Source organism: Epinephelus moara, chromosome 14, assembly GCF_006386435.1.
Source record: "Epinephelus moara isolate mb chromosome 14, YSFRI_EMoa_1.0, whole genome shotgun sequence".
In the NCBI taxonomy this organism is placed as follows: domain Eukaryota; kingdom Metazoa; phylum Chordata; class Actinopteri; order Perciformes; family Serranidae; genus Epinephelus; species Epinephelus moara.
Window position 1 is genome coordinate 21,155,085 of NC_065519.1, and position 26,189 is coordinate 21,181,273.

General features: G+C 42.5%; 2 protein-coding genes across 2 annotated transcripts in view; one reads left to right on the top strand and one right to left on the bottom strand.

Moving 5' to 3' along the window:
• Positions 1–993: 993 nt before the first annotated feature.
• plk4 (polo-like kinase 4 (Drosophila)) lies at positions 994–8,898 on the top strand. The gene is made up of 15 exons (XM_050061256.1): positions 994–1,192; positions 2,090–2,185; positions 2,510–2,605; positions 3,195–3,309; positions 3,434–4,415; positions 4,510–4,601; positions 4,874–5,220; positions 5,316–5,420; positions 5,536–5,638; positions 5,729–5,878; positions 5,979–6,207; positions 6,293–6,395; positions 6,497–6,622; positions 6,706–6,812; positions 7,243–8,898. Exons 1-15 carry the CDS (start codon positions 1,163–1,165, stop codon positions 7,367–7,369), a joined length of 2,808 nt encoding a protein of 935 aa, XP_049917213.1. The 5' UTR covers positions 994–1,162; the 3' UTR covers positions 7,370–8,898.
• The window catches only part of itpk1b (inositol-tetrakisphosphate 1-kinase b), a 39,104-nt gene continuing 20,821 nt past the window's right edge, over positions 7,907–26,189 (bottom strand). Inside the window, exons 5-11 of the mRNA XM_050061259.1 lie at positions 23,225–23,342; positions 15,565–15,663; positions 15,250–15,290; positions 13,981–14,146; positions 12,626–12,693; positions 12,375–12,537; positions 7,907–10,633 (exon numbers count right to left, since the gene is read on the bottom strand). Coding sequence (XP_049917216.1) covers positions 10,314–10,633; positions 12,375–12,537; positions 12,626–12,693; positions 13,981–14,146; positions 15,250–15,290; positions 15,565–15,663; positions 23,225–23,342 — 975 coding nt within the window. The 3' untranslated portion in view covers positions 7,907–10,313. The remainder of the gene's footprint in view (positions 10,634–12,374; positions 12,538–12,625; positions 12,694–13,980; positions 14,147–15,249; positions 15,291–15,564; positions 15,664–23,224; positions 23,343–26,189) is intronic.

The following is a 26,189-nucleotide window of genomic DNA, read 5'->3' on the forward strand; positions in this document are numbered from 1 at the left end:
GTTGATTAATTGATTTGTAGACTGAATGAAAATTAGCAACTATTTTGACAGTCTATTACAATTAAGGTATTTTTTTTTAATTTAAATTTCACAATCCACACTTCATTTCACAATTTCACAATTCTTTCATCATGAAATCCTGTGCTTTTTTCCCCTCCCTTTTCTTTGAAGGTAAAGTGACAAAATATTCAAATACAGATAAAACATTTGTTATAGGACCATGCCTTTAAAAACAGTCCTTGTGGTTCGATAAATTAACATATTTCAACCCATGAGAAAACGTATTGGTAAAAATAAATAAATAAAATGAATTGATAGATAGATAAATAAATAAGATAAGTAAATATTTGGCAAGAAGGAAATAAACAAATTAAATAGTTGAAATAAAATAAACCCTTCACCCTCATAAAAGAAGGCAATAATACCAAGTCCCACTCATAGAATCAATCAAACAATAAAGGTAATTTTTTAAGCAAACATTCACTTTTTCTGTGTTTTATCATTATAAATGGAATATTGATAGGTTTCGGACAGAAATAATTTGATCACCTCAAACTGGGAAAATTGTAACAACATTATTTTGATAAATTTAATAGAAAAAATGATTGATAAAATATAATTATCAGCTTAATGGACTATAAAAATAAGCATTTGCATTTAGATGAAATAACATTTGATTAGAATGGGCTGACTTATGAATGAATTATTTCACCATTTCATGGTTATGTTTAATAATGTCTGTCTGTATGCATTTATCTGATTCCTTATTTTACAATATATTATTTACTTAGACTTGTACATAAATACAATAAATATACAAGCTTTACAGAAACAAACTTTAATGTACAAGCTTACAAAGTAAGATGGCGGGTTTAAAACTACCTTTAAACACATTTATAGAGCTTCATTACAAAGTCATGTGTGGGACGCTTATGGGGGCGTGGCATTGCCGGATTGTTGTTGTCGACGTAGCGTGTGACGTAGGCAGGAGAGTAACGGGCGGATATTTTCAAAATGGAAGAAATGGCAAAGTTTTGGAGGGGAACGCAAGAACAACATTCATCTGCCCTCTGAGTCCTCCGGTACCGACTATCGATGCACTCAGCCGATCGAGGAATAATTTTTGAAACTTGCAGGCGTCTGCATGTGAAAACCAGACACGATGAGTGTTTCAATCGGCGATAAAATTGAGGTGAGTATTTATGTTAGGCTAACGCCCACATGCTAACTTCAGACTCTGCTCTGTTTGGTAACGTTAGCTGAAGTTAAGGTTGGGGATAGCTATCAAATAGCTGGTTAGTCGTGAGTCAGGCGGTGTTTGTCGCTATAGATTAACATTTAAACTGTGAAGAAATAAGTTAATATTATATATTTAACTGAATGTGTCAAACGTTTAACTTTCTGCTAACGTAGTGCAAGCTAACGCCATTTAATTAAATAACGATAGCGTTAGCTTTTTAGCATTTTTATCACGTTTGTTTATGTCCCGAAAGTGCCCGTGGTTTATTTTAACTTCCCTTATCACTCTAATGTCATCATTATCATCATCTTAGTGTTGTCGCTGTTATCAACGTCATGTTGCAGCCTCAGTGCCTGTGTGTGTAACCTTACCCCGACTCTCCTCTCGGGACAAACACTGTTGTTTCACCTCAGTGCATTAGTTCAACATGCTGCTTGGAAACGGCAACAAGTGGTGCTCGTTAGCGGGAAGAGAGCCGGGATAATTAAAGGTTTTGGTTGGCCATATGACGGCGTCAGGTGTTGGTGGCTTGTTTGACAGTTAACGTTTGCTGTGGGAGGATTTCTCCGATGCGAAGTCGTTAGATGCGGGATTGTTGTGTGTTGCTGTACATCACAGCATGGCGCAGGCAGTGTTTGATCAAGTTATTAACTATTTCTTCCTAAACCACTCTGCTGACACACAAGCCAGCTGCGATGAGGAGAAATGTGTATCTTATGCTCAGGAGGTCAGGATTGAGGTATTGTTCTTTTAAAGATCCTGTCTGTCACGGGATCAAAACATAGTTATATGTCTCTGCAGATCCATCTTTGCAAATCTCAATGTTTGTTTTTCTGTCTTCTCATACAGGATTTTAAGGTCCTCACCCTCCTTGGCAAAGGCTCCTTTGCATGTGTTTACAGGGCAAAATCAGTCAAGACTGGTCTGGAGGTTGCGATCAAAACGGTAAGAATCCCACAATTCATGTCTTTGTCAGTGATATGAGACAATTATGGCATGCTTCACCTGTAAATAGACTGTTAATCATAGCCCAAGCTGTTGCTAGTGACAGTTGAAGTGTAAACTGGAACTGTTTGGATCATTAGACCTTAGTTGCCTCCCAAGGGTACCTTGTGGTCCCTTGACTCCCTACCAATGAGGTCTCAATGGTTCACTGTCTTTATGGGTGACAGATTGACTATTAGCCAACAGACCAAACCACCAAGCTGCATTGCACGTTAATCCGATAAGTGTTGAGTGTATAATTATCTCTGTTGTTCTCATTTGCAGATTGACAAAAAAGCAATGCACAAAGCTGGTATGGTCCAGCGTGTGACAAACGAGGTGGAGATTCAGTGCCGATTGAAACATCCCTCCATACTTGAGGTAACGTTGGTCAGACACAACTAATTTCTTGTCATGGAGTAGTGTGGCTTATAATTACTCTACATAAAGTCTACCGTGGCTCTCATATATTTGTTCTGATTTAGATTTTCTGTATAACATTAATGGTTGAAATACACTTTAAGTAGAAACAAAACTTTACAATGTGCCAGATTTGCAGACAAAGACAAACAGCACTAGTAGTGGTTATTCAGTCCAATTGTTTTTGCAAAATGAAAAACACCCTACAATTTCAGAAATCTGTGTATGTTGGCTGTGTTCGAGTCTGTGTATATGAGCTTTGTGCTATGGTTGTCACGGTTACCTTACCCACTGTAATTACTTTAAGTGTTAGCGTCACTCTTCAGTATGTCTTTGAAGATTAACTAGGAGAGCGGGATCTTTTGCTTTGTCTAGATACTGAATTTGATGCCACTTTTTTTTGACCACAGCAATGTGATCATTGTAGACAAGAGTTTGATCATTTCATCAAGTTCAGTTGTGTTCTAGATTTTGTTGCACTCATATTTTTGTGTCCTCTCACTTTGGCATGATAATAAATACTGTATTATATGTCATGTTTTTATTCAAGCTTTACAATTACTTTGAGGACAGCAACTATGTGTACTTGGTGTTGGAGATGTGCCACAATGGAGAGATGAGTCGGTACCTTAAAGAGCGGAAGATGCCTTTCTCTGAGGATGAAGGTCAGGCAGAACTATTTTACTTTGAAAATAAAATTTGAATGATGTTGCAGTAAATATTTTACTGAGGTTTAGTTTGGTGAGCTGCCTGCCTTTAAAAAATGTTATTTTTTGTTTTGTTCCACAGCAAGACATTTCATGCATCAAATAGTGAAAGGAATGCTGTATTTACATACCCACGGCATCTTGCATCGAGATCTAACCTTGTCAAATCTTTTGCTGACAAGCAGCATGAACATAAAGATAGCAGACTTTGGCCTGGCCACTCAGCTCAAACTCCCAAATGAAAAGCACTTCACAATGTGTGGGACACCCAATTACATCTCCCCAGAGGTGGCCACTCGCAGCGCTCATGGTCTTGAATCAGATGTGTGGTCACTGGGGTGCATGTTCTACGCTTTCCTGATGGGCCGTCCTCCATTCGACACGGACACAGTCAAGCACACTCTGTCTAAAGTGGTTCTTGGGGATTATGAGATGCCCAGCCATGTTTCTCTAGAGGCGCAGGACCTGATCCATCAGCTGCTGCAGAGGGACCCCGCCCAGCGGCCCAGCCTCTCTGCAGTGCTGGACCACCCGTTTATGACCCAAAGCCTGCTGGTCAGGACCAAGGAGCTGGGGTTGGGGGATGAGGGATCCATTGACAGTGGCATTGCTACCATCTCCACAGCCTGCACCTCCTCCATCTCAGCCAGCGGCAGCAGCCGCCTCCAGAGAAGAACCAAGCACATGATTGGCTCTGCTCTACCTAACAGGATGGCGCCTATTCCGAGTCTTCCACGCCAACCCAACAGCGCCTGTTTTGAGGACGGAGACCAGTGGCAGCAGCAGCACCCTGCAGACAGATTTCACAGAGAGGGCAGGAGCAGGGGGGTTCATGGTGGAGACAGCGGGCAGCCTCATTCTCGCTACCTGAGGAGGGCTCACTCTTCAGATCGCTCCAGCTCTTCTGCATCAGGCCAGGGGTCGAGTCATGCTGAGCTGGGGAGATGCCACTCAGAGGAGACTCTGACAAGTTTAGGTAGACCAGTCTTCCCTATGTCCTCTACTCAGCACCCATTTACAGAGCACGGAAGGCTCCCCTCTCCCCCCGTCAAACAGTCAGCAAAGTAAGTCTCTATTTATGATCTTCAGTTATTTGTTTATTCATTTTTTATTTTTAACAAATTTATTGAGACTAACAGATTGCACTTTCTGTTTCAGTTCTGGGTATATGTTGTCCACGCAGACTGCACATCCACCAAACTTGCAATTTCAAGATCTGGAGGGAGTCACTAATTGGCTCAATAACGAGGGTAAATCTGATGTTTAGTTTTTTGATTATCTGTGCATATGAGAGATTTCAACAGCTATCATTCAGCTTATGTTCTCACTTAGGGCAACTTTTAGTTAGTTCAGTAGCTTGATTTGGGGCTGACATGCCCTTGAATGAAATTATCTGTTGTTATTAGTTGATTCACCCTTAGATACAGAGGCTAGTATAGGCTCCAGCCGCACTTGTGAGACCGAATGTTAAAACCATCCTGTTAAAACCAGATCTTTACAAATGTTGTCTATTCTTTCTCAGCCTCTGGGCAGAAGCCCGCGGACAGCAGCACTCACAGCAGCAGTGGCAGCTTCCACAGCAGCAGAGGACCTTTGGGGGTTCATAATTCCTGGACAGACATGCCCATGGGCCGAAATGTGAACCCCCACCACAACCAGCACCACATGCACCATAACCTTCCCTCCAACTGTGACTCGTACAGGGAAAACATACCTGGAGCAGAGTTCCAGCCTCCTCACGGCAGAGAATTAAAGCCTCCTTCAGTCAAACCCGGTGTGGATAAAGAGAAGAAAACGCTGAGGGACATAGTTCCTCCCCTGTGTGCGTCCAGACTGAAGCCAATCAGACAGAAGACCAAAAATGCTGTTGTAAGATAATACACTCTTTTTTAATTGATCTGTTACTGTTCACTATGTGAGCTGTTACAATAATTGTCTTTTTTTATTTCTTGTGCTTCCTGCAGGTGAGCGTGCTGGACACAGGTGAAGTGTGCATGGAGTTGTTAAAATGCCAGAATGGTCAAGAGAGGGTTAAAGAAGTCCTTAGGATTTCCTGTGATGGTTTGATGGTGAGTTCACTTAAGTGTTCCATATGTGACTGGTAGGGGGTGGTATAACAACATAACATGTCACTAGGCTGGTGGCATGAAATAATATGAAGCTTAATATTATCATCTGTTGTAGGTGACGATATACCAGCCTAATGGTGGAAAGGGTTTTCCTGTCCTGGACTGTCCTCCTGCTCCTCCAGAAGATATTCTGATTTGTAGCTACGAGGACCTTCCAGGTATTCAGATGGACGCATCACACCCAGTGACATCAGCTTGTCTAAGATTAGAAATTGGACTTAATTGATTAATTTGTGTTTTTGTCACAGAAAAGTACTGGAAGAAGTACCAGTACGCCTCCAAGTTTGTGCAGCTCGTGAAATCCAAGACTCCAAAAGTGACTCTCTACACCAAGTACGCCAAGGTGATGCTGATGGAGAACTCTCCCAATGCAGATCTGGAGGTTTGCTTTTATGATGGTGAGTCTAAACATGTGAGGGAGAAGCTGCACTGGCGTTTTTTTGTCTGATAGGGCTGCAACTAACGGTGTAACCCTTCATAAACACTTGTGTTGTACAGGAGCAAAGACCCACAAGACGTCAGAGCTGGTGCGAGTGGTTGAGAAAAGCGGGAAGTCGTACACGGTGAAGGGCGAGGTGGGGCTGAGCGGCCTGAGCCCAGAGAGCAGGCTATATGTGGAGCTGTCTGATGAAGGCCACAGCATGTGTTTGTCCCTGGAGGCCGCCATCACAGCAGAGGAGCAGCGCAGCACCAAGAACGTCCCTTTCTTCCCCGTCACTATCGGCAGGTGAGATGCTCACATTTTTATATATTCTTGGTTTAATGTCACCACTTGTGGCTAATGTTAGCTTTGTGTATGTCACCGCTCCTAGGAGACCTGCCAACCCAGACACGCTGTGCTCATCATCCCTGCCCTCCCAGCCGGTTCCTCCTGAAATAGCTTCACCTCCTCAGCCTCCACAGATCACTCCTTCAGTGAGTGTCTCACAGCCCTATACTTCAGGATGTATGAACAGATGTTTAGAGGCTCTCACTGCTAGACTATGATTTTTATTAATTTACATTTTTATGTCCAGATGATCTCCTACGATGGGTCTGACTTCACCACAGCCAGTCTGAGTAAGAAAAGCTCCCCGCTGCGTCAGGAAACAGGGAAAGTGGTGAAGTCGATATTTGTACCCAATGTTGGATGGGCCTCCCAGGTAACTGAAGAATAAATTAACCTAATATTCTATAATCAGCAAAGGAATTGTCTTTGTGATTAAATCTATGTTTGTATCTGCAGCTGACGAATGGAGAGGTGTGGGTGCAGTTTAACGACGGGTCTCAGCTGGTGGTTCAGGCGGGAGTTTCCTGCATCACCTACACGTCTCCAGAGGGGAGGATCACCAGGTACAACACACTTTCTGTCACCTTAAGGACTTGTGTGTTCATTAGCTTTGTTACTAAAGGAATTTTTCACTCACAAAATGACCATTTATACAGTAATTGCTGTACCCCGTGTTGTGTTGAATTCGTTAAGACGTTGTTTTTCTCGCATATCTCAATGATGCAGTCTTCACAGCTCCAAATTTTAGTACCAGATCTGTGTGCTAGGTATCCCAAAAGAAGGGGTACCAAAATTGGGGACGGTACGAAATGGTTCCATTGGTACCATCCACAACTTTTCACAATGGAAACGGAAAAAAAGCGTACCGAACTGAACTGTACCACACCGTACTGCTCAGTGGAAACGGGGCTATTGGTATACAAATGGTCATTTTGGAGGTGAAGCATTCTTTAAGGCAGTGGCAGCTCTCACTAATGTCCGTCTCCTCCGCAGGTATAAAGAAAACGAAAAGTTGCCTGAACACGTCAAGGAGAAGCTTCACTGTCTCTCCACCATCCTGGGACTGCTGGCCAACCCGACAGCACACCATCTACAACCTCATGAACACTTGGTGGTTTGAAGAAACAAACACCCAGCACCCTAGAGGCCTGGCAGAGAGCAGAAAGTAGCATTAGAAACCTTTGTACCCTCTTTTGTCTGGCGTTCTTGTAAATATGTGGGCTTTTTTTTTTTTACATGTACAGAAGACTAAAATTATGAGAATATATATTTTTATTTTAATAAGCAACCATTTTGTCTCAATTAGCCTTGTTGGAAAAAAGTTTGTCATGATATGTGTGTCTTGGTTTTTTACTGTGTCTCCAATTCTATGAAATGTGCGATTCATAAACGCTGAGTCAATAAACACCTGGAGGCTGGGTGGAGAAATGCTGCACTCTGTTTTGCAGTCTTCTCTTTGCACTCATGAAGCATTTTTTGATGGAAGAAATTAAAGTATTTAATAATGATCTGAAGGGATCAACTGAATGGACTGTGCAGAATTAAGAAACATTTTTCGGCTTGAAGTCTCATGTGACAGGTCTAAGATGTGATACTGAAGAGACAGCATGCACCCACAAACAATCAGACAACCAAAGCTGAATCAAACAGAGCCCGGTAAGGTTTCACATGTTTATTTCGCCCTGTTGTTTTGGCCATTTAATTAAAAAAAGGTCACAAAATTGTGGATTCCTCTCAATTACAGAACTGATACAAAACAACATACTGTACGGATGTAAGCCTAGGCATATATACACGTACTGTACAAGACACCCAAGAAGTAAACATTCAGGTGGAAACTGGGAGCATGATGACACCGTCTGGGTTGCAGAAATGACCAAGGGTAGGATTAACCATTTATTTCCCATTTAGAAGCACGATAAGGAACACAACATAGGACACACGATATAGTGGTGTACACAGTATCAGTCTTTCCAGCTTTAACATGGACGCGCCTAAAACTTTGCCCCTTTTTCCTAGATGAGGAGTCGGGTTATAAGGATGTGAAAGCTCCCTTTGAACCTGCTGCCATACCTTTACATTCTTAATTCACTGTTACTTGTTGGAGATTGAGGAAATATTCCCACAATATAATGTGTCTAGTGAGGACAAACTTTCAGAGCATCACTGGTGTTCTCTTGTCCCAGAGAGATGCTGGTGAGATGGCTGCGCTGACACTATTATTTACGATCACATGGCGAGCAAAAGGACAGTCAGTTCCCTTGGATACTGATGGAGGAAATAAAACAGCTAGGAGGAGCTCTCTGGGACAAGAGGAGAAGCAGGCTCAGAGGAATGCAAAAAAAAAAATCTAGATGCTAGAGGGAGACAACAGCATCAAGCACAAGCTCATCCATCCCTTTGACACCACCTGTACAACCACACCCAGCGTTTTTTTACTACACCTCGAGTAAATATCCACCGTTTGTTCAAAAACATCCACCGTGCTTTCACTTCATTTATATAAAACATTTTTTCCCCATAAAATCTCAATAAAATAAAGTTGCTCTTAGTAGATATCAGGACAAAGATATTAACAAAATTGGAGTAAAAAAATCTCACAGTGAACACTGGGAACAAGAGCTGGACCATCTCCCCCCCCGCCCCTCCACTTCCCCTCCAAATGATTTTAACATGTGACACAAATACAGCAGCTGGAACAGAAGACAGGTCGGAGAATTTAAGCAATCGAACCAACTGGTTTCTTTATCTACATTTTGTCAAGAAAGTGCTGTCAGAGTTGAATCTAATATCATAATGCTGAACAAATTCCTCAATTTTCTGGAGCCGTTTTCATTTCAAGGTATCAAAAATAATTCATACCCAATTCATGGGTACTCAAACACACATTTTACCTTTAAATTTAGGGGAATAACTGATTTTCCGATTAACAATTCTCTGATTGACACAGCAGCCCCAAGTCTGTTGATAGGTCAAGTTGGCCTCAGGAGAGTAGTTTGCTCACATTACAGACACAAGCGTTGAAGACACGTTTTTTTAAGGAGATTACAAACCCATGAAGTGACGAGAGAAATCTCACTAGATCCCTCTGGAATTCTGAGAAAAAAAATAAAAATCATGGAATTCTCTGAAAACATCCACAAACACGAAAAGGAATGTGATCCTCGTCTTCCTGCACCGGAGCGACTCAAACTGGGACTCTAACAAGGACGCAGCTTGTTTGTTGAACACCTAACACCTTCCGTCTGACATACAGTAAAACACACCTTAGAAACATTGGTGCAAAAATAAAAGAAACTTGGTCACATGGTCATGGAGATCTGCTTTCTTCTTTTTAACCTTTATCTTTCTGCAGGCGTCCTTCCTACACTTAACTTTGATGGCACTCGGAAAAGTAAACGGCTTACCTGTTTGTTCAAACTAACAAAACCCCCAAAACTATCTTGTCGTTCATGTTCGGACTCTTTACGTCCTCTGCCGTCAGTTGGCCACAGTCACATAGCAGCCCGGGATCTGTGGAGTAGTGTTCAAATGCCCAGCCACCTTTTCTCCCCCTCACTTTGTGCAGAGGAGTCAGTGGTATTGACCAGAATACAGACACACATCACCGGCACGGCCCGTTGCAATGTAAACGTACCGGTGTGTGTGTGTGCGTGTTTTGTGTTTGTGAGATACAAGGGATCATACATTGCACGTCTAGTGGCACATCTTTCTCCAGTCCTGATTCAGCCATTCCCCGTTAGCTACCTCGTCTGGACCCTTTCATTACAGAGAACTCACACAAGAGAGAAAAATAAAAATCAGCTATTAGGCAAAAGTTCCCAAAAGTTCACATTACAGTACTGTTAAGTCTCATTAGACAAAACGAAAAATACAAAAAGGCAGAGAGAAAAAAGCTTACACTCAATCACCATCATTTTCAATATCTATATAGGAAAATGTTTTTGATTAGATATATTATCATCATTAACATCATAATTATTATGATTATTATTCATTATTATTGTCACCATTGTCATCCGTTTTGTTTTTTTGTTCAGGGATCAAACGGAGAGGGGGATCAGTCACTGGGAGGAAGCCTTGGTAGCTATCGTGGAGACACAGTGCTGCTGGAAGTTGGGGGACATGGCCGAGTTGCAGCCCAGTCTCTGACGGGGGCCCTTCAGCCCTCCGTCGCCCTCTACGATCCAGGGGCTTCCGCTGGCCTCCTTTCCCAGCATGCTGCAGCAGCCGGGGGCCGGTGGGGCAGCGTTGGGTACCGTGGTGCTCACTGGCAGGCCTTTGGGCTGCTCGCTGGCAGGAGCGAAATCCGGGTTGTGGGTCTGAAGCACGCTGGTGATGTGGTTCAGGAGGTCGTTGAAAAACTCTGGGACGCCCTCATAACCTGAGAATATAAGGGGACGACAGTCAGCTCAGCTAATTCAGCTTTTGAACATATTCCAAATGTTTACAGGGTTTTACTCATGTTTAAATACAATAGCTGTTCTTTAATGACTGAAGGACAGTAGGCAGCAAAAAGATGTATGCAGTGTTTCAGAGATCTGGAACCAGTCTGTATATTTACAACAAACTCAACTTAAATGTCTTTTGTTTCAGGTTTAAAGGGTAACTCCGATATTTTTCAGCCTATGTTCCCATGGTTTTGCTTCTAAGTGACCAATGGAAACCACAATTTTTGAAATTGGTCCAGTATTGAGGAAACTGCTGCAGCCGGCAGCCATGAAATAGGCTGCAATGTCACCACTCAGGGCATGTTTGCACCGTCAATTCACTTCCACTGAAAGTGTTTGTTTTGCCACTGACAGGCTCAAATTATTATTTCAAGTCTCTGACAATTTCTAAAAAGGATTCCTACAGAGATAGACTTTTGTTAAAAAGTAGGATCCATTTTGCTTAACCAGAAACAGCCCTGAAATCGCCTTCATCAATCCCACCAGACTCCATTTAAATAAACAGTAATTTTAGTGTGTATAAAGCCAGCATATTTTCACATCTAACTGGGTGAATTAAGGGTTTATTTCAACCAAATCAGAGATGGTGATTGTTGGACGAGTGGAAAGCTGAACCAAGACGGCTTTTCTGAATTTTATTTTGTTTCTGTCAGCTGTGAATGAGGTGTGTTTTTTGATGATATACTTACTGTTTATTTAAATGGGGTCTGGTGGCCTTGGTGATAGTGATTTTGGGACCGTTCCTTTTTGTTTAACAAAATGGATCTTACTCTTTAACCGAAAAGTGTATCTATGAAGGTTTCCTTTACACAATGTTGTCAGACACTTAAAATAACAATCGGAACCTGTCACTGGAAAAAACAAGCACTTTTAGTGGACTTGAATGCCCCCAGTGGTTACACTGCAGGCTGTTTCACTGCTGTGGTCCATTGTTTTTCCCCTTCATACACTTACACACGAAAAAAAGAAAAGAAAATAGGGTCCAGGTTAAAAAGTACCGAAGTTACCCTTCACTTATAAAAAAGGGTCCTGTTAACACAGTGACTAAGACCTGGTCCATGTCTCAACAAACATTTGAATGCGACATTTTTGTTTTTGCTCCCATTTTTCACAGGTTTTAACTTAAAAATCTAAGACATTTTTATGCACTCAATAGATACAATTCTCTCAATCTACCTCAGCTGGATGTACTGCTAAGTCCACAGAAACGACAGTGGAGATAGCTTATGAAAGTGAAATGAACATTCACTTGCACTTGCAACGTCTCTGGCGCCAATGGCACGCTCCCTCAAAACTTGTGACATCTGTAGCATTATGTAGCGTGATAAAACTGCACATTTTAGAGTGGCATTTTGTTATAACCATCTCAAGGCACACGGGTAGTAATGATGCTGTTTACTCAGCATCTTAATATTCCACACCCGTCAGGTGGATGGATTATCTTGGAAAAGGAGAAGTGCTCAATACTGCTGATATTAACAAATTTGCAATCAGAGTGTGAAAGAAATTTATCTATTGCGTGCACAATACAATCTTAGATCTTTAATTTAAACCTGTGAAAAATGGGAGCAAAAACAAAAGCGCTGCATTCAAATTTTTGCTCAGCATAAAAATGAACAAGATAATCATATCACAGACAACCAGGGGCCCCTGTGGATGGAAGAATGCACCTACCAGGGAATGCATTGATGTCAATGACGGCATGTTGGCCTGTTTGGTTGTTGATGATGACGTCAATGCCAAACAGGGACACGCCCAGCGCCTGCCGCAATGACCTGGACAGCTCTCGGATGACATCGTCACTGGGTGGCTGAGACACTCCCTCTACGTTCTCTCTCTGAGATAAACATTAACAACAAAATGTTAAAAAAAAAGAAAAGAAAGGAACCACATGGAAGTAGCCGTTGATGATGTTGTGGACGTACCGTGGTCAAGTCTGAGGATGACTCCGGTTTTGAAACATTGTGGCTGTTGAAGAAGATTGCTTTCCTGTCTGAAAAAGAAACAAGAAGAACAGGTGAGGTTGAATTTTAAAGATCTTTGACTGCACTTTGACATCCTTTCCCTGTGTGGTCATCTATATACACTTCTCATCTCTGGCACTAGGTGGCAGCAAAACTTAAGTGGTTACACATGTAATAAGGAAATCAGAGCTTTACTAAATTAATGTCTTACTGATTTCAACACCTGCTGTAAAGAAACAGAAACCGTTCCAGTGTGAAGCCTTTTAATCTTTAACCCTCTTTGTCATAACCATGTTATGTTGGGTGTTAACGTATGAACAAAACCGCACATAAGGCGTTTGCCTCAGGCGAAGGATTTCCTTTGAAGCAGCGATTAATGTGATGGGATGAACTTTAGAATTTATTGGCCACTTTTTTCGTTGTTATCGTTGTAATGATTAACATTAGAGCGTGCTGGAGGGAGAGAAGAGGGGCGGGGAGTGGAGGGGGAAAAGTAAATTCCATACTGTCCAAATAAATATGCCCCTCGGCTTGTAGAGGGTCATGGTAATGAAGTGTTAGGCAGATGGGCTTGTCCATTCCCAGACTGGACGAGCAAGCACCAGTTTAAGTCGACAGAAGCATGAGGAGGAAGACTGGATGGGACAGAACATCTCTCACGCAGTTATTTTTAAGTTCTTTCCGAGCACTAACCCCTACCTCTCTTTATCTTCATACCTCACTCTTTCATCCGGCGTTTCCCTCCACTCACAAAACACGATGCATAGCTCCAGGCTGCAGAGCGCAGCGATCTAAACGCTGTGCAGATGTAACACTGTGCTATGTTGCTTTATGTGTTTGACAAGGGTCGTGCTTTCCTGCCGCACCGCTCAGCATTCCAGGCTGAAAGCAACTGTTCTCTGTGCACCGTTACACAAAGCAGACTACTACGCTGATGGTGACACTGCTTTGCATGAGGGCCTCTACTGTATCTGCATGCAAATACGGGAGTCATCTGTGCCAGGGGACAACCCTGTATTCAAAGTTGCATCATGGGTAAGGCTTCTGTAATGTTTATGGAGAAAAACACCGCTGCTCTTGTTTGTTTTTAACAGCATGTACCAACAGGGCGAAACTGAATTGCACTCTGCTGCATCCCTTAAAAGGGTGAATGGGTCCAATCACAGGGACTATAAAGCCATTTTATGAGCCCTTTTATTGGCTTATTTGGGAAAGCCATGCAACTTATACAGTCTGGCCAGTGTGGCTGTTAGCAGCCCTTGGACTTCCCCGCCTGTCTCTCTCTGACCCCTCTGCCTGTCTGTCTGTCTCCTCACCTGCCGGCCCAGCGGGGAAGTTCTTCAGTGAAGGTCTCTCCACCACAGTGTAGGAGTCTCCCACCACGAACACCTTGTAGAGCACTGCGTTGTGGTTGATGAAGCTCTGGATCACACAGGGAGGCTTCACGTCATTCAGGTCCTCTTCACTGAAGATAATGGCCATCTGTGGACAGGAGGACACACAGTAAATGACATGCCTACACATAGAAAAAATAAAAATCAACCAAAATGGCTGTTCAAACCAACAACACTACTTAAATCCTAACTTTATTGAATGCAGTGAGTGTGGAGTAGGAATGCTAATTTAGAGTCTTTTTCGTGACTGATAGCCGACCCTCGTTAACCGATCATTAACCACAAACCAACAAGTTGGGAGTAGGGTGGGGTTTACAGTGGGTAAAATCTTATTTCATTGCAGACCTGCATGTAGCGTATTGCTTCGCTCAGCACCTCCTTGCCCTGCTGTCTCTCTCTCTCTCGCTCTCTCTCTGTTTATCACAAAACTATTACTGCAGGAAGGTGAGCTGCGTGCCATGGACATAGAGAATCATGTGGTGACGGGGTTAATGGTATCACAAAGCCAACATTACCCAACAGGTTTAAACACAGAGTCCAGCTGTATCAGTGTCAGTTTGTTAGGACTGTTTAACGGCTCGGTTTTGGATGTTAGCTGCTGCTGCTGTGTAAGCTCATGCTAACCAGGCAGACACTAAACTGACTGTTCTGTGTAACAGCAGCAACCGAAAGTTTGCTGCTCCTTTCCACCAGTAAAGAGGATCGTCGTCAGTATATAATGAGTGGGGAATTGGCTCTCACGTAGGTGTCCACCTCTGCCTATGGGTCATTGGCAAGTTGAGGGGCGCTGTAGTCGTCTCACAGGAGCAACATGTTGGCATTGCCCTGGCTGTGGCATACGACTCAAGTCTGCTGTCTCATCTCCCCCAGTAGCGTCATTATATTATATTTAATCTATATACTTTAATTGTTTAACTGATAACATCAATCACTCAAAATTCTTAATGTTGATTAACAGTGAAATAGTTAATAATTAACGTCCCTGCTGTGGAGGAATGAAGACTATTTGGTCAGCCTGACAGGGGTATTGATTTCAGCTGACACGCAAAGATACAAGAGATACAGCACTTTATCTGATTCTGTTGTTTGGACTTGAGTTAAATGACAGTCCTGTGACAGGACAAGTGTTACTGCTCTCACAAAGCAAACTGTGCAGGGCGTGAGTGACCTCTGAGCCCTGTGGCCTCTTACCTCGTGGGAGTTGGTTCCATGAGCCACCCGTGTTTTGCAAACTGAGGGAGAAAGAAGGGCGAGGAAACACAGATGACTTAGCACGGTAACCTCACTTAGAGAAATATTGTAGAGCAGGAATGACATTTCAGCAGGAGAATAAAACGTCTCACATTAAGGCCTTACACTTTGACCATGAACGTAGAAATGTGAGACAGGAAATTAATTTATGCGACAAAATTTCAAAGTACAATGTTAGGTTCAAATAAAGTAAATGGAGTATAGATTTAAGTCCTCAATATCTAGAGGATATTAAAGTATTAAAAAGACACTTACTGAAGGGGAATGTGAGTCCTTGCCTCTTGATCTGCTCCAGCACATCTGGGCTGCACTCCGAGTTCAGGACCATGAATGGAGGAGAGCAAATTCTCTCATCTAATAAAAAGAGAAGTAAAAGAGGGTTGAGAAAATTGAACTCCAAAGGTCCTGGAGTTTTCCAGAAATGATGACTGGGATAAATGTCAGATATTAGCTTGTGAGCTTTTAGAAAGAGAAAGACTAACACAAGGGTTGCAACCAGTGTTTATTTTCTTTATTAACTACTCTGTTGATTATTTTTAAAATCAACTAATTGCCTGGTATATAAAATAAAGAGAGGCTCACGGAGCCTAAAGGTGACATCTTCCAGTTGCTTGTTTTGCTCAACCAACAGTCTAAAACCTAAAAATATTCAATTTCTGTACATAAAATATAGTAAATCATTGTCATCGATCAATTTTCTGTTAGTCAACTAATTCATATGTACATGTATAATTACAATTACATTAGTGGACATGAAAAAGGAAGGTCATAACCTGTACTATGATCCATACATAAAAATAAGGAGAAACGGTTCCTAACTGTCCTGTCTATCAGATTCCTTTTGTTACTTCCTTCATGCATTTCTGTCAGTTATTCATTACAAAACAATGATGTCAAATTAATTTATCTACACTACTGGAACCTTGCAACATGGCGTCATGGTGAAGAGGAAGAAACGGTCCAAAGTGTGGCTGCATTTCTTGATGAAAGACGATAACAGTGCTGCTAATGATCATCTCAATTAACGGTGGAAAGAACGGCAATATTCTGAAACATCTCTCTCATCTTCCAGTATTGCCATTTATATGACACTCTACACACAAGTACAACTGCTTCCCAGCCGAGCAGCACATCTGTACCAAAGGTAAATATCCTGCGTTATACTAACAATAACACCAAGCAGGGAGGCTTAGCAGGTTTTTGACTTTGACTAAGAAAACCTCAATGAAAATGTAAGCTGTACAAATATTCTCGTATTTCATCTCATTACCCTGTGTTCACACTCAGAGCTAACAAAACAGTTGTGTTGACACTGAAAGCCTGTGTAGGCCTACTTTTTTTCCACACAGACAACTACTCAGGAATCAAAAAGGGAATCAATGAAGAATCGGACTGATAAGCAAAATCGATAACAGCATTGCTATCAATAAAATCTTATCAATTCCCATCCCTATATACAAAATATGCAGTTACTGATTTGGCAAAGTTATGACTGTTGTTCTTTGAAATAAATCTTGTTTTAGTCTAACATTAAGAATCAGGTTATTGTCAGTCATCACTCTCTGGTGAACAGCTTTACGAGATGATGATTAATGTTCCTGCATACTGTCTCATAGTAATGATGATAGCCGAAGTGATATGTCGAACTTTTAAAAGTTTTCTTCCCTGAATTAGCAGCACTTGAGGCTATTCGTTCTGCTATCATCCATAGCCTACTTAGAAAAAGATTAGGGGCAGCACATCCGACTGTAGTCAGAGCGAAAATGCTCAACACCTGTTCCACACAGGCAGCAAATGAGTCTCTCCCATATGCAGACACACCTTATTTAATTTGGCCTAAAAAGATTATATTTATATGTCATCCTTGAGACGGGTTTAGACAACAAACTCAGCAGAGGCCATCTGAGGCCCGGGGGGGAAGATGACTCCTGTTCAAATAAATAAAGCAGAAAGCTGCCAGGCCCTTCTGCTCCTCCCAAACAACACACACACACACACACACACACACACACACACACACACACACACACACACAGGAAAATGCTGAAATACAGGAAGACACATAATCTCAAGAGGAACTACAGACAGGTCAAACCAGCTGAGGACATTACAGAGTCATCACATACATCACCTGACTGATGGACGTGATTGATAGCTCACAAGACACCCAAACGGCAAACAAAGCAGGGGCAGTTAGACTATACAACCTTAGCCGTACCTTAATTAAATATAACTGAGGCCAGGAAAAACAGCCAGCCTCCTTCTAATCCATCTCCACCGTGTTTTTACATCACATCGTGTTTGTTTACATCATATTTTTACATCACATCCTGGAGCTGCAAGTCGGTCAGTTCCGATAAGACTGAAAATAACAAACATCCTGCAGCTCCGTCATACTTCACCATATCAGGGCTCAGGATGCATCTATATTAAAGTTCTGCCTTCTGTAATTTCCCCTCTACATTAGGTACAGGGGGGTGATAAGGCAGCTGGTTGGAGATATCACCACAGGAAATCAGCGGGGGGGGCCAAACCAAGAGCTGGCAAATTGCTAATGACAAAAACACAATAGAAACACGCCGGTCTTTGTGAGCTGTGGGCCTCCGCAGTGGCAGGGCTCTCTGCTCTCGCTAGTGCTGAGGTCAGGAGAATCTCATTTGCCTACATTAACTCCAGTGCTGAGTGTTGAACTCTGGGTGTGCACTGGGCCCCACAGACATCTACAGCACCCACAGAAGCCAGATAGTGCAGACACACACAGAAACTTTTGGGAAACCCCACAATTAAAGCTGATGCATGAGGCAACATGAGATTTTCAAAAGCCCCAAAGGTTATCACAGAAACTTCTTTGGTGACATCAAGCTGTAGAGCAGGTTCCAGGAGCTCATGAGGAAGCTTATACAGTAGACCAGAGTTATGTAACAGGGCTGCACAATGGTGTAATGACTTGGAAGATATCATTAAAGAGGCTCTATGCAAAATTTAGAGCGTGTCTGGACACATATGTCACCATGGAGATGGCTGAGCCGGCAGCTAGCAGCTAACAACGCTAACTCCTTAAACAGCACTTAACAACGGCAACAGTGCTGACAGAGCTAAGGATGGTAACCAGGAGGGAACCTGAAGGTGGGTGCTACGCTTTTGTGATGCCGCCATCCCAGTACCAGCAGGAACTACTGTATGAGCGCAGTGTAGAGCTGCGGCAATAAGCTAGTGGATTTCAACACACACAGAGGTGTCTCTCTTTTATTTTTAATGTCTACTACAGTCATTCTGCTGTTCTCTGCTACTAATGAGGAAAAAGAAAAGATGTCATGTGGTTCTGAACATGGTTTTTGTTTAAGGTTACTTTTCAACGTATTGTAATTAAGGTAGAAATTCCAGTATTGCCACAATACTACTACACAGCAACTCTTTATTCATTTTCTGTAACCACTTATCCTGTTAGGGGTCACGGGGGCTGGAGCCTATCCCAGCTGACATTGGGCGAGAGGCAGGGTACACTCTGGAACAGGTCACCAGACTATCACAGGGCTGACACATAGAGACAGACAATCATTCACACTCACATTCACACCTACGGGCAATTTAGAGTCACTAAATTAACCTGCATGTCTTTGGACTGTGGGAGGAAGCCGGAGTACCTGGAGAAAACCCACGCTGACACGGGGAGAACATGCAAACTCTGCACTAGGGTCGAACCAGGAACCCTCTTGCTGTGAGGCGACAGTGCTAACCACTGCACAAACATGCGTCAAAGTTTGCAGATCGACATCCAGGATCAGCTGGATGAAGGATTATTACTGATATTTCAGGTACAATCTCTTTAGTCTAAAATAATCTGGCTCGACTGTGGCTTGTTTAGAACCTGTCCGACTTTTATTCTAGCAATTTTGCAGGTTTTGATATCTCGTCAATGACTTTGGTGAGTAAAATATTATCACAACTGATAGAAATGATGAACACAGCTACAGAAATAACCTGGAATAACCCTTCAAGAATCCACCTCCTTGTTGTTGTGCTCATCAGCTAATTGCTCCGCTGCAGCCGAGCATGTGCTTTGACCACCATGTACAGAACTAATTTCCTAATAAGAACACTTTTATTTTCATTCCAAAAAATAAATCAGCATCACAATCTGATCTAGCATGGTTTAAATGCTTCACTTTTTTTGCTGTTACATGACGGACGAACACACAATTCTCCTATTCTCTCTCACAGGCAGATCCTTGTTCTGTGCACTATAACCTTTCCATGTGCAGCTGGGTCTCTTCTAGAGTTGGCTCAGCAACCAGTCACTTCTTTGGAGCAGGAAGCCTGGAGGGTAACCCATCAGTCATCTGTGTACTGGCCACAGCCACGTTTATCAGACTGCTGTTATTTTACCAGGACAGGAATAGCTGCATCAGAAAACAAGCCTGGTGGGGAAAATATCCCCATTACATCACCGAGTTCCCAAAGACGGATGGCGCTAAATTTTGTTAAACAAAAAACCATCAAAAGAATATAAACCTTGTCAAACGGAAAACATTTCAAGCTCCAACTTCAAGATTTATAATAAAGAGAGCAGGGAATGGTGGATAAGAGCGTGTGGCCAAGTTTGTAATAGCGTGCATGCTTGGCTCTGGTCGACGCTTTAGGGATAAGGGGGGGTGGAGGGGGTGGTGGGGAGGATCAATCTCTGGCTCTGTCTAAACACTGCATGCTCACAGCAGACCCAGTGGAGCCGAGGACGACGTTTACGGGAGATGCTTTTTAAATGTCATTATCCAGTTACACTGCTTTTTTTGTTGCTCTTCTTCTTTTATCTCATCGGGACATCCGCTGTATCCCCCCCTCCAACTGTCCGCTCGGTTACATCATATTCATGCATGCAAATAAATAAACTCCAAACTTATACGCAACGACTGGTGTTCCTGAGAATGAACAGAGAAGAAATTCCTGCTATAACACCTAAGATTCAGACGATATGATCCGTCTGGTTTGAGGCATTACGTGCAGAGAACGACAGAGAGCCAAGTTACATTAAGCTTCATAAAGTGCGGAGCTGTTTAGGTGGAACGCTGAACTTGCCTGTTGCTATTTAGAGCTTGTTTCCTAGAAACCCCAGCATCCTCTCTCGCTGCTCTCTCTGCATCCCCCTCCTGAGGCAAAGCTGCAGGATTTTCAATATTTTAAATTGAACTCCAAACACAGCTCCGAGAGAAATGCAATTCTCAATATCACGCTCTAAGAGGCTTACGCTCCAATAAAAATTATGAGTAATTTATTTTGAAAGGGAAAAATTAGATAGGTAAATCCTGCTTTGATGAGATATTCATGATTTAACAATTGGGACAAAGCGCCGTCATGTACTGGACAGGCTTTTACTCTAGTTGGGCAATCCTGGCTGCCCACTCGGCTCATTGGGCTGAGATGAGTGTTTGGGTTGTGTCTTACTGTTTGTCTTTCTCATGCTACAACTATGATTAAATATTGATCACTTGCATAAACGGGACACTTGTTCTGTTGGTCCAAGCAGAGGCGTGGATTAATGCTTGCACAGGGACCTCAAGACAGTCTGACTAATATACGAATAAACCCAGACAGGTTTCAGTTTTATCCCGAGGAATCTGCTTGTATTCAGGGAGAATTCTTTTATCCTGAGCTGGAGAGGAATAAGCTTAAAACACTGGGAGAGGATTTGTTTTATAGAAGAGTTGACTTGACGACGGTTTCCGTCTATAAAAACAGTCCACGATATCAAAACTCAAACATACACAGGAACCAGCGGATTCCACTAAGTAACATAAACAGTTACCTTGCTCTGGCTCACATAGGAAACACAAAACCGAAACAAAGCAGCGCCAAAATTTCAATAAGCACAACTATGAATCAGTGACACTGATCCATTAGCGCTCGTGTGGCCCCTGTCTGGCTACTTTCTATTAAACATATCATTAAGTTGAGATCATTCTTGTACTTACGTTTATATCAATTTAAACAATTCAGAGCATAAAAGCTAAATGTACTGTGACTGGGGCTATTTAACATGGAGAGACCACTCAAGTGATAAAATAAGGTTTCCAGAGAAAGCACTAACGCACCTCGAGTGCTTCCTCCTATTGAGCACTATTCTGAGTAATGTACACTGTGAAGCATGGCAGGCTCTCTGTGGCCTTTTAGCACAGGGTTGCCTTGGCAGCTGCTCCAGGACTCCATGGCCTCTGCTGATAAGAAGGAGGAAGTGGCTGTGCCTAAGAAAGCAAGGTAGACTCTCCATGCTCTCACACTATCCCGTTTTTTCTCTAACCTTAACCCAGTTCTCCCAGTCAGTCACCCTTTTTTCTCTGACTGAAGAAAGTACTCTCTGTCACATGCTGTTTTTCCTACAATCACAGTGGTGTGGTGTGGGATTATAATGGCTTACACTCCTTGTTTGTGTCTAAACCAACCACAATCGTCAGGGAGGTTTGATATGCAGGCCTAAGTGTGAGCAGAGAACACCACTTGCATTAATGGAAGGAGTAAATAAAAAAAGGAAAGGAAAAGCATATAAATGCAGCCAGTGAGCCATCTTCCTCTTTAAACCTAATACACACAGTAAGACAGTGCGATGCAGCTTATACTCTGTTACGTAACAGCCATCATGTCTGTTTGGATAAAAAGACGTCTTCTCGCGGCTCTATTTTAAGACACTAATGACATTGCCGACATGCTGAAACGCCTCTGCTCTGACACCACACTGCGGCCCCTCGTGGAGTCATAGACAATCAGTGAAGTAATACTTAAAAGGTTTACATTCCCTGCCATGTATGGGGTTAGAGGAAGTGTGGAAGAGTCACAGGTGTGTTTACAGTGTGAGTGGGTAGGGAATGTGCTCTTGCCGTCTGCCTACAGCCAAAATATGTCTCCAGCTGATTAGTTTAAGGTCTCAGTGACAGGGGAAGGTGTCGGGCTGACTCGGGACGCAAGGATCCATCAGTGAGAAACCTACACACAGCCAACTGGGTTCAGGCGGAGGAAATGGAGAGGTGCTGTGTCGAATGAAAGGGAGGAGAGAGAACTACGATATCAGCCTAGCACCCTGCCAGCAAGCATTAAACATCTGCTCGGAAGCGTGGAGTAACATTAGTCAGTGAGAGGCGACTGGGCCGTCATATGTTATCCATGTATCCCCCTCTGGAAGTGTAGAGGAAAGACAGAGAACCCACAGTCACCACGACTCACTTTAATAACATTCGACATGTTGCATAAGGAAGAAAGCAGCGTCCATGGAATCAACAGTTCCTTTGTTATTTTAAACAATTTCTGCTTTTATGTAATAATGAGGACTCAGAGAGGAACAGAGACATTAACAGTGTTTGTTTAATTTGACCCCGTGACACGTTGTGTATTGACTCAACACACAGAGTAAGAGCCTGGTCACACGGTGAAATGACACAGCATAAAACCACTCAGTTCCCAGTTAATTAGGTACACCTAGCTGAAACAAATGTAGTCTGATACAACAGTCCAGCTGTTCATTTTACTTGCATTCATTTTGAACATTTAGTTTTTGTTGATTTTGGGACTGATTTAGCTTTGAGGACATTTTGGAGGCTACAGTTTGTAGTGCTTCAAGTGTCACGCTGTTATAATTCAACAGCACTAAAGGTGTAGCTACCAAAATGACAATAAAAACTGAGTCAGCACCTCTCTAACATTATAAACTTCATGGGCTTGTGTATTAGTCTGCATTAGTTTAAGATATGTGTACATAAACTGTGTGTTAATCTGCATTTCTTCTGAAACAAATGGTGCTGAAGGCATACTGATGTAGTGACTACTTGTGCCGCCTGTCGTTAAGCGGACAGTACGTTAAGACGGTTATTGAGAGCCAGGCAGAGGAAGCCTGATGTGCACAAGTGTCACCAAGTTACATGAAACATCTTACCTTGCATACAGCTCTCTAGCCTGTGGATGAGCTGGTAGGACTTGCAGCGATCCAGCAGAGTACGGATGGCTGGAAGGGGGTCCAGGACGATGGTCTCAGGGTGGGCATCGATGTAATCCTGGAACACAGAGATGCAAACATTTTAACAACATTTTATGTCCTTTAAAAAAACAAACAAACAAAAAAAAGAAGTATTAAACAACATTAAAGTCTTTCCAAACCGGACATGATTGTGACACGCTACCCATCCTACAAGGTGTAAGTAGCATCTCCTCAGATTGTGGTGACTGGACGCATTTTTCATAAATCCTTTTTATTTTTTTTCTGCAACACTAGAAGCTACAAGTGTGTGTCTATCACTGAGACAATTACTCAATCAACGATTTACCCATTAACAGAAAATTAATTGTCAACAAATTCTGATAATTAATTGTTAAAGGCACTTCTCTTGGAAAACTGCTACTGCTGAAGAGGTTTCTTTGAGCTCAGGGCATTTTTCTCTATTTTCTTAAACTGTTCAGACTCGACACATTTATTGATTTCAATTGGTGAGAAAATAAGTGACAGATCAATCATAGGGATGCACTGATTTATCAGCCAAACATCCTTGTCAGCTGATATTTGCCTTTTTGGCTGCCATTAGCCTATCGCCAAATAGGTTGACATTTACCAATGGCAGCAACTGTTTTTCTGTTGTGTCATGCTAGTTTTGCACAGACTAAAAAGCAGGGCTCAAAATTAACTGTCTCATAGCCCAGGGGACAAAAGACGTGTTTGGGATGAAATAAAAAAAAAACTTCCACAGGATGCATTTGGGGTTAAAGGACTCAGTAAATTCACTATGGGCACATCAGGGAACACTATTTTTCTCTGATCATGCCACGTTGTGAACAATGAATCTGGTTAAAATCTGCTGGAGGAGGACAGCTAATTAACATTAGCTGTTAACAACTGGTGCTGAAACTCACAGTTCACAGAGGCTGCATATAGTTACATTATGATGCATTCAAGCCCTACTCAGTAAGAATGAGTATTGGGCAAAGGGAAATTATAACATTATCAACATTTAGTTTTTGGCAGGAAACTTGGATAAACACATATTATATTAAAGGCTGTTAAATAAATGTGCATGATTGAATTTGTGCTCGTTCAAAGATATTGTAATGAAGAGATAAATGACTTTAAAACAACAAAAACAACAACACAAAAACATCTGTATCGGCTATCGGCTAAATTGTTATTTTCAAAGATCGATCCAGAATTTCACAATGGGTGCATCCATTTTAATCAATAAAGAAATGTGAATGAGGGTGTGTTACTGTAAGAAAAAGTGTGCAAACATGGGGGGGGCTGCACATCAGCATATGGAGGTTTCACACCACAATCGACCATCTGTCATGACACATGACATGCACACAAATACATCCGTACAGATTAGGATTGTTAGACAAACATATTGAAGTAGGCAAACTACAAATACAAACACTGAGTTGAAGGGTCACCATGCCTCACTCTGTATATGTGTGAGAGCCAGAGACAGCGTGAGATGTATGCCAGCGGGTCTGCGCAGGTTACATCACTACATCTCTGCATGGCCGGCTGTTAGGTCAGCGTGAGATTTGCTATTTTACATAACTGCACTCCCCTTCGCTTCTCTCGTCGGCTCTCCTCTGGCTCTGTCCCCGCACCACCTCCTTTCCACTTTGCAGCTCTACATGCTCTCCACATTTCTATCTCTGCTCTGTGGATTTCACTGCCAACCGTCCCTTCTGAGCAATTTTTACTGATTCACAAACACTGTCAGGTGGAGCTGGCTGGCCTGCACATTACACAAACAGCCTGCCCGCTCACATCACAGTCCTTTGAAAAACACCCCAGCCCCGCTGTCATACACGTAAGCATGAAATTAAACACACGCGACAGTGTCAGACATCAACCACACACGTACAGTGTTGAAAAAAAAAAAAGTCATTTGTGAAGCAGCTCTCATGATACATACACACACTGACGCAGGCAGCATGTAAACAAATGCCTTTGCTTTGACATGGAGGACCCATCTGTAGGATTTGCTAGACTCTAACGGGCAATGCTGATCAAAGCCAGTTGAGCGGTTATGTAAGTCAAACAGGCTTCTGCTGAAAAATAAATCCAAACTAATCTTCCAGGAGTTCAGAGGAATACTCTGCTGATAAGGGCTGTCATTTGCTGAGTTCTGCATCTCAGAAGAAGAATCGCATTCAAACACAGACAAGAGGGGGAGGTGAGATGGAGATGAGCGCCGGCTAGCAGGTGTTAGAGAGGAAAAGAGCCAGACGTATGTCGGTGTGGGTGTAAGCGAGTGGGCGTGAAGGCTGCACATTTTCTGTTCGTTTTTACGGGCAGATCTGTTTCCATAGGGAAAAAAAAAAATCTCTCAGAATATGGTCAGTGGAGGATCGAATCTGTGCTACTGGTTGAAAGCCATGTCTGTGATGCCACAGGCATCAAACCTGTAGTGGGACGTATTTTTTTATCACTTAAAAGAATCACAACCAGATGGGTGTGAGTTACTTTGTCAGCTTGAGTGACCTAAGCGCTGGATCACAGAGAAGCACACTAGACTAGAAACTTAAAGGGGCTGTACACCACATTCAGAGTGCATCTATGATCTGAATCTAATTGTTGTCTGCACTAGGGATGCTCCCAATGACTAATTTTCCTGACATTTAAACAGATGCTTAAACTTGGACTAGCTAGCACCGAACAGTGCTAACAGTGTCAGCAGAGCTAACGGTGTTAACCAAGGTTCCATCCCAGTATCAGCGGTAACAACCGTATGAGTGTGCACAGAATAAATGTGACTTCTGGTCAGTATGCCATTACTCCACTATATCTTTAAATAGCAAATAGTTGTTTGGTGCTTTATGAATGCTTTGGATGTTGTATACAAAGCTTTTAATTATGTTTGTATCACCCGTATGGCAGC

What these genes read in the sequence shown, in the direction of transcription:
- plk4 (XM_050061256.1), top strand. Translation starts at nt 1,163, where the DNA reads ATGAGTGTTTCAATCGGCGATAAAATTGAG. An exon ending in TTTCCTGTGATGGTTTGATG is followed by an intron (nt 5,421 to 5,535) that starts GTGAGTTCACTT and finishes CATCTGTTGTAG; the next exon opens with GTGACGATATACCAGCCTAA. An exon ending in TTCCCCGTCACTATCGGCAG is followed by an intron (nt 6,208 to 6,292) that starts GTGAGATGCTCA and finishes CACCGCTCCTAG; the next exon opens with GAGACCTGCCAACCCAGACA.